The sequence below is a fragment of the Amborella trichopoda genome, chromosome 2 (genome assembly GCF_054954075.1).
Source record: "Amborella trichopoda isolate Santa Cruz 75 chromosome 2, AtrichopodaSantaCruz75HAP2 v2.0, whole genome shotgun sequence".
Taxonomy (NCBI): Eukaryota; Viridiplantae; Streptophyta; class Magnoliopsida; order Amborellales; family Amborellaceae; genus Amborella; species Amborella trichopoda.
This window is the reverse complement of record NC_142337.1, coordinates 50,056,923-50,073,339: the sequence shown is the minus strand read 5'-3', so window position 1 is coordinate 50,073,339 and position 16,417 is coordinate 50,056,923. Positions and strand designations below refer to the sequence as shown.

The following is a 16,417-nucleotide window of genomic DNA, read 5'->3' as shown; positions in this document are numbered from 1 at the left end:
TGACTAGGACACAAATTTAGGAAGCATCATAAACCTGAAGACTTTTGAATTGTCTAGAAGGACTCAAATTTGGAAGCATCATACAACCTGAAGACCAACTCAAATGCCTCCAGATTGCTGTTAGAATTTGCACTGTGCAGCATATATAAATGACCAGAGGCTATACTGGGTAGAAGGGTCAAGCACTCGAGCATCATTGCATCACATCATTAGTAAAATGACATAGGCAAACCAAAAAGTTCACATTCCAAATTCAACCACAAATAATTGCAGCTGGCCCATTATAGTATCAAATTTTATTCAGGTTTGACTAACTAGATTTTCCTATTTGGATAGTAGACTGTAACAATTGCCTTTTGAACAGTGTTACATGGATACCGACACCCGTGTCAGTATCTAGTATGTGTTATAGTATCTAGAATGTGAGACTAAAATGCCAATACTTCATGACACGTCTGTACTACTAGTACTCTAAACAAGTTTATATAATATATGTTTCAGTATTCTTGCAGTTAAACCTCAATGTCGTGGTGATACAGTTAGTGATCCTGTGTTCCAACCCCATTGTTTTCGTCTTATTTCCTTTTGCAATCTAAAGCCCCACAATTTTTCTCATTTCCTTCTGCAATCTAAATGGTTGTATACATAAAGAATGCCAATGTCATGCATGACCACCAAAGAGGCACAGTGGCAGCATGTTGGCTTCCTACCCAAGCCGTCCTGGGTTCAATCTCTGCCTCGATCAACTTGAAATGGTACTATTTTTTGTTTTCAAAAGAGAAAGCCCAAATAAAGTAAAAGAAAAGGCTCAAATAAAATGATACTCATTGGTAAGAATTGAAAACTCATCCCTACATGGTCAAAGAGTCACGCTACCACATCAACCCTTAAGCACGTATGTTGAGAAAAAGCCAAACATGTATTTAAACTGTAGATATGTACTCATAAACTGATGACATCATCAGACATGCACGGACAAGTGTCAATTGCGTCTGTGCATGTCAACATGTTTCTAAGTGTGGACACGTGATACTAAAGAAAACATGAAGTGTCCAGGTCACTGCTTTTGAATGAACTAGAAATAAAATCCTTATTCGATGGTAATACATCTCTCGTAACCCCTAAAAACCATGCAAATCATTGCTCTTATTGCTCATGCTTGAAACCCTAAAAGAAGGTAAGAGCAGAAATCAAGGAGAAAGATATGATAAAGATCAAGGAGAAAGAATTAATGAATCCCTAGAAAACAATTAGTTCTTGCTATCTACCAAACCACACTCTCTCACTCATAGATAAATAATTACATAAAAGGCAAAGACCAAGAAAAAAGAGAAGGGAAAGACCAAGAAAAACGAGAACACGGGAAAAAATACTAAGAAAGAATGCCAATGTCAAGGTGGGTAGTGATGCCTTCCACCCTTGCATTTCTCTCACTGACCCTGGCCTCTATAAGACGGCGTCATTCTCACAAAATAGAAGAGGAGGAGGCAAAAGACCTCATCATGAAGGAGTGCAATCACATGAGTAATGCCAAGTAGGAGGAATGCAATCACACAAGTGATGTCAAATTTGTCTCAGGACAGCGGGTCGGACCCAGATAACAACTTTGCCGACTTGGCTGGCTCACAGCCACCGCGCTCAAAGTAGCCATATGAATACCACAAATAAATACACTTACATAACAAAGCTGCACAAGAAAACAGTATTGTTAGAGTTTACATGCTACGCTTTGTGGACAACAATACAAAACTGTACCGAAGTGCATTAGGCATGCTGCTCGACGAGGTGTTGATGATGCAGTCAAAGATTTCATTGGTGTGAAAGCCAACTAGACCAGCCTTAAACCCAAGCCAGACCCATGCTTCGATGAATCTATGAGTTTAAAGGGAATGTTTATGCAATCATAGGGAGAAATGTGTATCTAATCAAGTTCCTAAACATTTGGTTGGAAACTTATAAAACTCATATCAATTAAAAGAATGGACAATGACATAGCAGGGTGTGTAAAGTGACACAATAAATTACTTATATTAGGGGATAAAAGTAGTAGTGCCTGGCAATTGAAGCTATTAAATGAATGGAAAACAGAAGATCTACATAAAACAAAGAGATCAACAAACTAGAGTTTAATTTGCAAGAACATCCAAACATAATACTCCTGAATAATTGACACATGATAGATCAAATAAAAGAATAGACATGAAGATAGCAGGGCATGTCAGTAACGAGCCACTACAATTTACGTTAAAAGAGCAACATAGATTGTCAACGGAACAATTGCCCTACAAAAGATATTCTACAAGCAATTGGAGAAACAAAACTCTGAAATGCAAGCAATGAAAGAAGCACCAGAAAAATGCCAAACAATCATGAAAATGAAAAAATTCTGATGGTTATTTTCTTTAAACTTTAAAGGGTCAACCTCTACAGTCAGATTAAGAAGTGAGACAAGAAGTACATGGCATGATACAGTTACAAAGAGGGAGAATATAATGAACATGTTCCTTATAATATCTACAATATGGTGGTTAATATTCACATTTCTAAATCTCAACTTTGTGAGAAAGTAAATTATATTTCTGACAGGCTATAGCTTTTTATTAATGTTTTGCAGCATATAACTTCAATCTCCTGATATAGAAGGAAAATAGGATGAAACATACATATTCTATAAGGACTGATTAATGCCGCCTCAAGCATTGCTTTGAAATCTAACGGAGCAGAGACCAAGGGTTCAGAGACATCCTGTCTAGGACAATAGATGTTAGAAAGTAAACCATCACTTAAGGACCAAACTTATGCAAGAAAGCAAAAGGAACCCTATATTAAATGGGTAAAACTTCAACCATTAGCAAGTGATGACTTCAAATAAGAAAATTTCAGATTATGCAAGCAACAAAATCCAATTATTTTCAATATAAGCCCCAAAATAATGTCTTATAAGACTTTCCTAAATTTAATAGCTCACATGCATAAGCAAGAACGACAGTCTTTCACATTTTACTTGCCATCGATTTATCACTACAAGCTCTCAGAAAGTTACTAACCCAAATTAAAGTATCATGAGATCATGGAAGTTAGTTAAGCATGCAAAGTTTCATTGCACAACAAAACATCAGAATCATTCCAACCACTCACAAAATTACATATAAAACACAGGATCCTTGACAGATACATAACAAATTTTACTAACTTAGATAGCACACATGCATAAGCAAGAACGATAGTCTTTGACATTTTACTTGCCATTGATTTATCATTACGAGCTCTCAGAATGTTATTAACCCAATTAAAGTATCAAAAGATCATGGAAGTTAGTTAAGCATGCAAAGTTTCATGGCACAACAAAACATCAGAATCATTCCAACCACCCACAGAATTACAAATATTCCCTGTGAATGGAATGCACGAATGCCTGAATCAAAATCATAGTTCCGCATCCACCATATCTGCCTGCACCGTCAGCTGACACTATTTGCGCATGAATTTACAACCATCTTAAACAGAAAGGCAACATCGCTAGCGAACCGATAGCATGTAATTAAGTAAAAAGTTCTTACAGAGTTCAAATAGAAATGGTAAACATTTCAAAAACTTAATTCTACATCAGAGTAAATAACATAAAGTATGGGTCATTACCCATTAACTTGCCTTGTCAGTTGCATCTTGATCAATTCCGAAAAAGCCAGGATTGAGCATGGCTTGAACACCAGCCCCAGCACCCAAACGTAATTGCTCTGGACTTGATTTATGGCTGAAACCAAGTGTGGTGGTCTCCAATATCAAATCCTCTGTAATTAAATTATTGGATAATATGCAATGTATGTTACATTCTACAGGAACCTATGTTGACCACAGATGCATGCACAAGTGCACACGCAAGTGCACACACATATACAAGGTATGTGTATATGGTGCATGGAAACAGACATTAATACATGAATACTTATAAATGTAATGTTCACAACTAAAGGAAGGCATACTTACCCGTTAGCCCACAAGTGTTGTCATGCATAAATTCCTCACTGCCAATTATATGTGGAAGTTCACCACGTGCTGACCCAAACTTCATTACATAAATACAGTCAATAAGCACAAAGGACCATCTTAACTCTAAATAAGCAGAAAGGACCATGATAATTATAACTTCACTCTTTCCTCCACCCAACAATAATTCTATACACACAAAAGATTTTTTATTTAAATTCTACACACAAATGATAATTACAATAATAAATGAAATACCTGCAGATTTTTTATTTAAATTCTTACACTGTGCAACAATAAATCATGAGGTGATCGATGCCACAAGAGTAATAAATAGCAGATCTCAGTGCTACAAATTATTGAAGTGCAGCTAGGAGCAAGCTCAATGCCAATGGTCCCAACAGGAGGTCTTTGGTGCCCGTTGAGGAGCCCACATCTGGACCTCTCCAATTGGGAAGAGTTATTGATGAGGCATGGCCTCAGCCTAAATATTTTAGCTCCCCCTCATTTCTTCATATTTTGGATGATTGAGGATCTGCAAATCCAACCCCTTGACAGCCAAGATCAAGATTCTGTAAAAAAGATGGATTTAGATCCTGAAGGGGTTTCAAATGAGTTTTAGTCCTCAACCCATAAAAAAGATGGATTTTGATGGGAGGCTCAGCTGCTTCGGTGTTGCATGAGACGGGAGCCCCATGCAATCACTAACCTAATTGATCTTTCCCCAAACAATAGAATGAATTGGTTGAAGCAATGTAGCACGCATTTCATATTCAAACGGAAAAAATTAAATCTTTTCCAAGTGTAAACAAGCAATAAATATCCAACAACCACACCAAATTATATGTTGTATATTTGAGCAATGAGATATAAGAAGCATAATCCGACATGTATGTGTCCCAAATTAAATATCTAAACTGAAATCATTTGGTGAGACCAACTCATAATCGAAACGCTGTCCCAGATGGTGTCCCGACCATTTCTCCCACCGCACAAAGAAGAAATTGTCGATAGAAACGATCGAACTCACACAAAACAAAAATACTACTTTGCCATCAAGGCATAAATTTGAGCTAGATTTAACCACTTCGGGTCAAACCACTGAATCAAAATTTGACAAAGAGACTAACTATTGGAATCACCTTGACTTAGAAAAGTCAAAAGTTCGTGGTTTAAAAATTTACTATTTATATTAGGATAGTATAGGAAAATTTTATCCACTTTGTTCCTCCTATCCTCATTAGGGTTTTCCATTAGGATAGTTCACAAATTGTTCCTTACAGTAATAAATTTTCTGTTCTTTTACTTATATGAGGAGCCATGTTGCCCCAATAGTCTCACACATGCAGGCACGCACATACAGAGTGTGCACGCTAATTTAGGGGAAAACGATTCCATGGCTCAAATCAATTCCCAGTGCATTGAGCCATGGAGTAGTGCTCAATGGTCTTTGTAAGGAAAAATCGATCAAAATATTCAGCTCCTGGTGACTATAGTCATGAAATAATGTTCAATAGATTCCATAGTCTGAAATCCATCCAAACCTTCATCTAGGAAATTGCGCTAGAGAATTATACGCTGAAATCCATTCAACTTTCAAATTTCAGGTGAACTGAGCCATGGAATAGATCGCAATCGCTCTGGTGAACTAAGCCATGGAATCCATCCAACACAATGGATTTCAATTCCTTATGTTTGACTTTAAGACCTTGAGCTCACAGGTTCCTTTCTAGGTCTCCCTCACTCCCTCCCTCAGTGGCTTCGGTGAATTGAGCCATGGAATAGATCAAATTGGTTTCTATAAATCGATCCAACTGAATGGATTTCAACTCTTTATGTTTAACTCTAGTCTCCTGCCCTCCCTCCCACCCCCAACACATCCCCCCTTCCGCTTCCCCTCACCCTCTCCCACTCCCTTCCCCACCACAAAACAAACCACCCCCACACAAAGATTAGCTTTCTTTGTTTATTGTTTATTGATTAATTCCATTAGTCGTGCATTTTATGGTTTAATTTAGAGACTATAAGTCTAGAAGCTCAAAATTGATGCACATGTATGTGTGTGCTATGTCAATTAGAGGCTGAACATGTGACTTTGAGTGTTGCAATATTGTATTGTGTATTGCAGTACGTATATTGTGTGTATTAGACTAAATGATTAGTTTACTGTTTTGGTAATATATATATAATACTACTAGATACAATTCCTTATCATCATCATCTTCATCATTATAGCCTTTTCCCAACTATTTGCGGTCGGCTACACAAATCCTTGTCCGCCATTCTGTTCTATCAAGGGTCATACCCTCAGTGAGGCCATAAGTTGCTATATTTCTTCTCACTACTTCCAACCATGTCTTTTTGGGGCTAACCCCTCGCCCTTTTTTAGCCTTCCACTTGAATCAACTCACACCTCTTAACAGTAGTTGTATTGGGTCTGCGTTGCACATGGCCAGCCCACCTAGGTTTATTTTCTCGCATCTTATCAGCTATTAGAGCCACACCTAAATTCTCCCGAATGTATTTATTTCGAATTCTATCCCTTCTTGTCTTGCCACTCATCCATCTCAGCTACATTCAGCCTATGGGTATATTGTTTCTTGACCGCCCAACATTCCACCCCATAAAGCAAAGCGGGTCTCACAGTTGTTCTATAGAACTTCCCCTTCAGCTTCATTGGTATGCGACAGTCACATAAAACTCTGATTGCACTTCTCCAACTCGCCCACCCAACTCTAATTCTATATGCGACATCTTCCTCAATCTCTCCATTTTACTTAGCTATATAACCAAAATATCGAAATTGCGATAGTTTTTATATTTCTTGACTATCAATCTTAACTACTTTCTCATCTCTACTCCTATTATTACTACACTTGTATTCCATATACTTTGTCTTAGTCCGACCAATTTTAAAACCTTTAGATTCTAGAGCATCCATCCAAAGTTTTTATGTTGACGTTGCTTCGATTCTCATCGATCAAAATCATGTCGTCCGCAAAAAACATACACCATGGTACCTCATCTTGTAGGTGCCTAACTAAGTCGTCCATAACCAAGACAAAGAGGTATGGGCCCAACAATAACCCGTGATGTAGACATATTTTCACTGAAAACTCGCTTGTCTCTCCATTAGTCATTCGCACACTAGTTAGTGCTCCTTCATACATATCTCTCACTAAGTTGACATAGGGATTTTGATTGTTTAGGGTAGTTGAGGGCATCGATTCCAGTAATAGGGAAAACCCTGGCTAAACTTACTCAATACATCAATTTCAATACTAAGGGATTATTGGTTAAGGATTCTCTAGAACCTCTAACATTTTTCCATAGGGAACCCATTCCTTAATAATTTCTTGCATGGTCCTAAGTAGTTGGAAGTGCAATTCCGAAGATATGGATTGCACGGATGGCACTTCCTACCATAGGAAGCTCCTAGCCTCTAATTGTTCTCCATTTTTTATTCTTAAAACGCTTCCACTTCAAACAACTATGAGCGGGACCCACTCCCCCACCATTTATTGGACAATGTTAAACTTTATGGCCCCAATTTCAATGGCAAAGCCACACGATTTTGTTGTTTGTTGAACTCACTAACCATTATACATGCAGAACATATGCATTATTAAGGAGACCAAATGAAGGAGAAAGAAAGGTTTTCAGAAAGAAGAGAAAGGAGAGAGAAAGCAATGAGGTAGGATAGAGAAATTAGGTGTTTGGATTAGAGAGATACATAATAAAGGGGTTAGGACTTGGAAGGAATAAAGCGATTTGAGAAGGATAAAATCAAGGAGAAAATAGGAAGAAGTCGTACCAACTTGTATAGAAGGGATTATGTGAGTGTTTAAGGAGGAGTAGTGACCCAATGGGGAGGTGCTTTTTGAAATAAAGGGGTTGGGGAGGAATTTATTTATAATATACCTTTATTTCTTTTTGACATGAAAGTTGAGTTTTGTACTGCCATAAAGAGTACCTGACCTTAAAATTTCATCAAAGATGTTTTATACATGATACTGGACATATTTAGAAAGTTAATAATGGAGGTAAGAAATTAGGATGGGAATATCAAGGAAAAAGTTTTAGCAAGCGGTATTCCTCCATTTGTGTCGTTAATTTCATATGGTTTTAAAACCAGATTTGATGTTTCAAACCAACTTAGTTTTGGGTGTTTAGGCCAAAACAGCAAAGATTCCTATTTAACATGCGCAAGTGAATGTTTTGATCAATATTTATGTTTTTCAGTGAGTTAAGGCAAATTTGAATTGTTTAAATTCAAATTTTGCCAATTAATATCACTGGGAACAGTTAGAATAACCAAAATGCCCCTAGCAGCTATCCGCCATGGTAATGACAAAGGCGCTCAATCACTGGACATGGTTATGGAAACCTTACCCTAACTACTATGTAGTTTTGGTTTGTTGTCACCCTTTCCACCACTCCCACCAGCTATACTATGGCTACCAAGGTTTAAAAAAAAGGATAGGTGACCCAGATCAGCCACCCCATAAACCGTGTCAGATTGGTAGATCGGCGATCTAGATCAGAGAATCGGTTGTTTGGCCAGTCTTAGCCTCAAAAAAATTCAAAAAGTCAATGTAATTTCTCAAAAAACTATTTTTTTAGGTTTCTAAAAGAAATAGTGGCAATTTTATTATAGTTTTTCGTTATGTGCATCAAAAACATGTAAATACTAGGAACATGTCTCATGTTGAGTATTGGTTGTCTGTTAGATTCATTTTCTAGTCAAAATAAAGTTTAAAATGCAACAGAAAAATCAAATGAATCTCTCTAATTCATTTTAATTTTTTAAATTTTTGTATTGACTTAGGAGTTTTGATTTTTTAAAGAAGCTATATGGAACAAATTCAATCGAAGAAGCTGTTAGAATATATAGAGAGAGAGAGAGAGATGCCAAGGTGTGGAGGGGGGGAGGAAGAGAGAGAGAGAGAGAGAGAGAGAAAGTTTTAGTACGTCAAATTTATCGGCCCCAAAGTTTCTTTCATGCAATGTAGAAACGAGACTAATTTGTCCCACATCGAAGATCGAATGAAGCAAAAGCATGTAAAAAAGCCTCACACATTGCACATAGGGTGTCTAGAGCAAATGCAGTCTCATAAACGCATGTGGTGTACGACTGGTTGGTAGGGCCCAAGTGAAAGTGATGGCTTTTTTTGAGATAAAAAGTAACGGTGTGGGCTATTGCCCCTCGTTTTAAAAATAATTCAAAAGTACACTTAAACAAATTTCAAAAATGCACTTACTCAAGTTTCCTCGTTCAAACCAGTTCGAAACAGAACTGGCAGGTTCTGGTCCGACATATTCGACTGGTTTCTGACATAAGCAACCACTTCTCGTCTGACAGACTCAGCTGGTTTCTAGCAGAACCAGCCGGTTCTATCAGAGATCAAGCCAATTCAACGAGGGACACGGCCGGTTTACGATATATGGTGGGAACTGGACCGGCTTCAACGATTCCCGATCCGGATAGGAAATTTTTAAAACCTTGGTGGCTGCAATATATGATCAATGATTTCAAATCTATACAAACCTCGTTTTCAATTAGAAACTTAATGAAAATTTGCTCACAGAGGTGAGATTTTGTTCTTGACAATATTCGCCACAATCAATTGAAAAAATGAAGTTTCTCAATGATTTTTAGTGGAATGTGTTTGTCTATGATTTCAAGAAACTGGTAATCAACAACAAAATTGCAAAGCGCTCTTGGCTCTATAGTCCTAGAAAGGTGCCAAGAGAGAGCAACTCTCAAAATCCTTTAATGAGTGTTTCACTTGGCCCAATTTTATCATGGGGATATATTCATCCTAAATTCAATTGTGTCATAGAGGGATTTTGAGTCAAAGTCATCTAATAATTCGAAGATAGTGGGAGCATCCCATGACTCTAGGTCAATTGCACAACAACTAAATGAGTTTCGAAGCTGGGAATTTTTTTCTGTGGATTTCTATTGTACAGACTAGAGAGTAGAGTTCCTGCTGAGGCTCAAAAACTCTAACTTGGTTATCACTTGAACTATAGACATCAAACTGTCGCTTCTCATTCTACCGAAAAGTCCTAGAGCATCAATCCCGAGGATCATCGCTTCTACTTTAACTAGGTTAAGACTTGAAGCATAATAGCAGATTGTGGTTTCTCAATCTACCGAAACATCCTAGAGCCTCAGTCCCGAGGATCTTCAACAGATTCAAGAAGTTTCTGGAGAGTAGAGATCATCTGCCACTGTTAATTATGAGTACTCAATCAAACCATTCACTCCTGTTTCGTCCACGGTTTATTAGAATCCCATTCCTCGTCAGTGGGACAACGAGTTCTTTGTACTTTGTCTCGGAAATCGTGAAGAATGAAGATCTACTACGATTAACTAAGACAAACGATAATTTGCCACAGTTATCTTAGAAAGGTGAAGTCTTCCTGCATTTAAACTGGTGGAGCCATACACTCACTGCAGTTGTCTAAAACGGCAATTTCCAGCCTTGGTTACAAGAGTGAGACCCTTTTTACGTCACAGTTAAGACTGTTTGCATAATACTAACTCTGTAATCTCTTACATGACTTTAAAGGACCAAAAGCCAACATGTGGAGGGTAACGTCAAGGGTTACAACTAATGTATATATTTGGGTATACGTCTTAGTGTTGCGGCCATAGTTCAAAAATTCGGCCGCCTGACCACCTAGGCGGACAAATTGTCAAAACGCCTAGGCACAATCTGGGCAGGTGCATAAGGCGTTTTGCTTCTAGGCGCCCGCCTAGGCGGTTTAGGCACCACTGAGGCACTGCCCCCTGAAAATTTTCAGGGGGTGGAAAAATACCCTCAGGTGAGGATAAAAAAAGTAATTTTTCCCCCTTAAAAAGGGGGAGAGGGGTTTTAGGAGGTATTCTAAACCTCCAATATACAATCCGTGGCCTTTAGGGTGAGAAAACCTCAAAAACCACTATTTTGTGATTTATTGAAAGATCGACAAATTTTATATTTTTCCGATTTGTTCCTAAAACAAAGACAATAGTTCCTAAAACAACCCAATAGACGAGGTTTGCATCAATACCGATTTGATTTTGATATTTTTTTAAGTATTATCATATTTGAAAGAGGGTTTTCATTTTATTTTGCTACAACACATTATGTTATGAATCATGTGTTTTTTTTTTTACTTTTTTTTTCTTTTACAGTATATTTATATGTTTGTAGTTAAAAGATTGATTTTTTTGGTGATTTATTGATTTTTTCTGACTTGGATGATGAAATTGGGCATATATCATATTCTTTTATTGATTTTTTTTGTCAATTTCATGATCATGAGGAGTTTGGGGCTTTAAAATTGCCCTAAAAACTCCCTAAGGCTACAAACCAGCTCTAAGAACTCCCCTATTTTTTATGTTTGGGGTGGGGGACCCGACCCGAGGGTTCAAGCTATTCATGTAGAGGTGGGATGGAGAGAAGGTGGAACTAGCACGGGCAAGAATCACCGGGAGAGGGGGAAAGACTCTCGACAAACCCTCTCCCTTCATAAGGTCGAGTGGCTCCGCCCCATATATATACATATATATACATACATACACATTTATATATATATATTGAGAGCTCCCTGAGCACCCGCCTAGGCGGCTAGGCACCCAAACCGTCTAGGCGCCCGAACCCGTTTTTTTAACCTTGGTTGGGGCATGAAAAAGATCAATGCAAGAGAACCATGTTATCATTGAGTGAATGAATCGCTCTCATATAGTCCACACTAGCAAATGCTCATTTCATTTACATGTCACTGCACAGGATTTTGAAAGTGGTGAGGAATAGATAAATTGCAAACAAACTCTCTCAAAGGGAAGGTCGCAAGGGAATAAATTTCATCTACTCCCATTGTATACATGTGAACTTTAAAGCATGAATCTCATCTACTAAGGTACTCATACCAAGAAAAGTCAAATAAAGAGATAGTATTACTTTAACACATTCGATATACCGGTTATACTCATTAGACAGCATACCAAAATTTGTGCCACAATATTCTTTTGCAGCAAAAGCAGCATACCAAATTATTTGTCACAAGAGTATTTTGCAGCAAAACATTGTCCAGCTTCCTCGAGTGACCAGCATAAAGAATGATTAAGGGGGGTAATGGTGGAGAGCTTTATTACTGGCTTGAGAAGTACAATGAATGAATAAGACCAACAGAGCGCAGTAAGGCTTCAATAGATTCCAAATGATCCCATAGCTACTATACATCCTTCTATAAAAAATAATTAAGGAACACATTTACAAGCAGCCACTGACCACTTCCATATTTTTTCTTCTTTTTGTTCTAGAAGTGCTGGCGAAGTATGAATCATCAGCAAACCGATCTCGCACACCTAAGCTATGTTTGGAATTAAGCAATTCAGTCTGCTACAGAGGATTACTGACTTCGTCTCAAAATGCAATGCAAATAGTCTTGGCAAAAAGTTTTATTTGAGTTTACAGGTTGCAATTTCAATAAGGAAAAGCTGCCCTATGAATGGGGCTGTCCATTTCTGCAGCATTGACCTACCCTCCACAAACCATGTTAGGAGGAATTATAGGACCTGAAATTTTGCAAAAATCTCTCGATTGACCTTTTGATCAATTCCAAAAATTAAGATAAAATGAAATGATTTTGATTTTGAGCTCTTAAAAAAGTAAATCATCCACCAACAAATGGACGGTCCAGAGTCGTAATTTGAATAAGTGCTACTGTCCAACAAATGGATGGCTTTTGGGGGATCCATCGACGCTGTAGAAACTTACAACCCTGTCCATAGAAAATCTGTCTTTCCAATGATAATATCACAATGCTCATTCTTGCTTGTTTATAATAGCTCCTTATAGTTAAAATATATCTTATCCTGTATATTATTAGTTCATAAAGAAGTAATAATATCTTATCCTGTATCTTATCTTGTTGTTCATCTGCTTTATTAACAGTTAGATATGATCATCAGCATCACATTAAACAAGCATACAACTAGAATAAAAACTAACAACTTGTTATAAATTTTGCATGCTAACATTCAAAATCCTTACTTTATAAACAGAGGCTGCTGAAGATTTTCGGCTCTGCAAATGCTGCTTGTAGGAACTCAAGCCAAGGGACAGAGCCTCTTTATATCTTGGCATTATGTCTGCTTCATAACTCTGAGCACGAATGCTGGCTTCAGTTGAAGATTGAGGGGCTTTTGATCTATGGGAAGTTATCTCATCTTCTTCTTGCATCGTCTACGCCCATACGGAAAAGATAACATGAATCCAAGGAAAATAAATTCAACCAAGTTGTAAAATAATTTTACAAGGAAGGTAAAATGGCACTGAAACTAATGGATCTTGAGGCAAATTTTGACATGAAGACAATTCGATAACATTGACTAAGACTCTTTGACCATAATTGACGCTTACATTCTCAATAAATTGCACATTTGACAGACTTCGAAAAGAATTAAAGGCTGCCTTCAGTTCTTGCTCCGCAACTGTGGCCTGCTCCAATAGCCTATGTACTTCACACGAGGCATCATGTGCCCTCTTTTGGAGCTTTTCAGAGAAATCTTCAAGCCACTTTAGGACCTAAAAACGAATTTTTTTTGGACAGAAAAAACAATTAACAAAAGAAAATGAAAAGAGGAAAATGAAAATAGATTCAAAGTTAACAGTTAGATTCCAAAGGTAATTAACCTTCAGAAGCATAAAACTTGCTATTTCTTAACTGATTAGGGGAACTAATAGATGATGAAATTCAAAAGAAATCGGATAGAAAATCCAAATTAGATGCACAACAAAAAATGACGAAGATTGCATGCATAATAACATTCAGAACCACGCAAAGACAGCCAATGAAAGAAAGGAAATCACTAACAAACAAGGACCCAGCATTATAATGTTGGTTCAATGGTGAGCCAAATCTGGGAAAAATAAGGAAAAAAAAAAGTTATGCACGTTAAAGCACAAAAAGATCGTACTGGCAAGAGTTTTCGGATTCTAAAATCAAAATTCCCTAAAATTTTCTAGGAATACTCCCACTCCAATTTCAGGTAAATCTAGGCCAATTTAGAACAAACTTAAACAAATTCTGCCAATTTTGGGGGAACTTTCAGTCCAAATCAAGGGGGAAACAAAGGTGTATGGAATTTTGGCAAATTTTAGGGAAATTTGATGAGCACAACCGAATTTAAACTGAAATTAAATAAGACCGAAACCCACGAAGCATACCTCTTTCTGCGTATTAAGTCTCCTCCTGATCGAAGTTCCATCCTCCATGAGGGCTATATATATACGTATTTTTCTCTAAGTGCTCTGAAATGATAATGATTTCCTGATCAATGTCAAATTTTGAGTCTCAGACTTTCCATTACTATAAACTTCGATATGATCCATTCAAGGACCATCGGGAGATTGAGAGAGAGAGGAGGGTGGCTTCAGAAATGGGGGTTGTGCATCTGATAAAGAAAAAAAGACAGAGAGAGTCGTAAATTTACAGGCCGGGAAGTGATCCGCAGGCCCTTGTTTAAAAATTTAATCCATTAACCCTCAAGATAATACGAACGGCCACCCCCTACTGTCCCTGCCAAATTACATGCCCTATCTTGTTTTTTAAGAGGGAAAATCCTAAAGGGTGTGGTTTGTACAGAGCTACTCTAAACAATCGAATTAAAGCACCTTCTTCTAATAGTGTCAAGTAATTTGAGTGCTAAAAAACTTTGTGATAGACTTAAAATATATTTTTATCTATACTTGTAAAAATTTAAAGCTTCAAAAATAGTGTTGATCGAGCATATCGATAAAATATTAAAAATCAAGAAAATTCACTGTCTTAAGATATATTATTTTCAAAACTTGAAATCTATTTTTTTCTCATGTCCATACATCTTGATGTCTAGATGATCAATTTGAAGATATTTGAACATCAAAACATCATCTTCTAATGAAAATTCTGAGGTGGGCTCTAATTTGATTGTTTAGAGCCTTGGCTCTATATAAACTTCCTCAAGTTATAAAAGGGAAAAGTTTATATAGAGCCCTGGCTCTAAACAATCAAATTTGAGCCTACCTCAAACTTTTCATTAGAAGTAGTTGTTTTGATGTCTAAATATTTTCAAATTGATCATTTGGACATCGAGATGCATAGACATCAGAAAAAAATGGATTGCAAGTTTTGGAAATAATGTATTTTGTGACGCATTTTTTTACCATAAATTTTCAATATTTTCAAGTTTTCATAGATATGTTGATCTACACTATTTTTTATCTTTCAACTTTAGAAAAAAATATGAAAATATATTTTAAGGTTATCACAAAGATTTCCAATATTAAAACCACATTTCTTGACACTATTTGAAAGTAGGCTCTAATTTGATTGTTTAGAGCCTAGGCTCTATACAAACCGCACCCATTATAAAAAGCTATCCAAATTGTACTTTCTAAGCATCCTCCACTTAATATTTTTGGGGAAAGCTCTTTATGTTCCCCTACAACATAGAAGTTCTATGTTCCCTTTATCCAACCATCCATTTTTTAATGGAGGGCTAAGATTGCCCCAATTACAATGTCACGTCTCTACACTATTTTATTTATTATTATTATTTTCTATAAGCTATTTTGACACCAAATTTTGGACATCCATTCCTATATTAAACTTGCACTAACAAAAAATGTAAAAAAAATATTTTCAATAAAATAAAATGACCAACATACCTCCAAAAATTTGAAAGGGTATTTTGATCATTATTTTTATCAATAAATTATTGTTAATATTTTTTATAGGTGCGCCCTAATGAGAAGATGGCACATACCAAATTTCATATTCAAAAAAATTGTATTAAAAGAATAAAAATAAAATACTTTGAGACGTCGGATCTAAGATCAAACGGCAAGTGGCTCTCTTGATAAAAAATGAACGGCTGGATGGTAGGGGGACATAAAACTTCTATGTTATAGGGGGAACATAGAAAGCTTTCCCATATTTTTGTTATTAAACTATTAATTTCAATATTATTTTCTTTTACAACCATCCTCACATGCAAAATAGTGAATTATTTTGACCAAGATACCTCCCATTTTAATGTGTGATTCCAAAATGTGACACTCAATATGTGTCGATCCAACATATGCAGGAATGGCTTGGCTTTTGTCGGTCCAGCACAATGTGAATATAGAGTCAGTCTAATACAAAAAATGTGTTGGTCCAAATCTATAAGTTGTGCTGGTCTAGTAAACCTTGAATACAAAGCCGGTCTGGTCCAAAAAAATTTGCCAAACTGGCTCTATATTAAGTTGTGACAGTTCCGCATATGTTGTGCATGATTGGATTAGATAGATAAGGTGGAAAACGTGGCCTAAAAGGGATATTTTTTCTCAAAAAAAAAACAAAAAAAGCCTAACGTTTTACTTTGGGGTATGGTTATAAATATAAAAAA

The 16,417-nt window shown here is 36.7% G+C and overlaps 1 protein-coding gene across 11 annotated transcripts in view; it reads right to left on the bottom strand.

Annotated features, from left to right (window-relative positions):
- LOC18431619 (uncharacterized) overlaps window positions 1–14,572 on the bottom strand; it is a 35,299-nt gene extending 20,727 nt beyond the window's left edge. For 2 of the 11 annotated variants that reach the window (XM_011624105.3, XM_020665429.2), the window contains exons 1-6: window positions 14,214–14,572; window positions 13,407–13,571; window positions 13,038–13,229; window positions 3,988–4,066; window positions 3,652–3,791; window positions 2,664–2,745 (exon numbers count right to left, since the gene is read on the bottom strand). In XM_011624105.3, coding sequence (XP_011622407.1) covers window positions 2,664–2,745; window positions 3,652–3,791; window positions 3,988–4,066; window positions 13,038–13,229; window positions 13,407–13,571; window positions 14,214–14,261 — 706 coding nt within the window. In that variant the 5' untranslated portion in view covers window positions 14,262–14,572. Of the gene's footprint in view, window positions 1–2,663; window positions 2,746–3,639; window positions 3,792–3,987; window positions 4,067–4,272; window positions 4,560–13,037; window positions 13,230–13,406; window positions 13,572–14,213 lie in introns of those variants that run through there. The other 9 variants (XM_088858433.1, XM_088858439.1, XM_020665428.2 and 6 more) reach the window with 7 other exon arrangements.
- Between the last annotated feature and the right edge of the window lie 1,845 nt (window positions 14,573–16,417).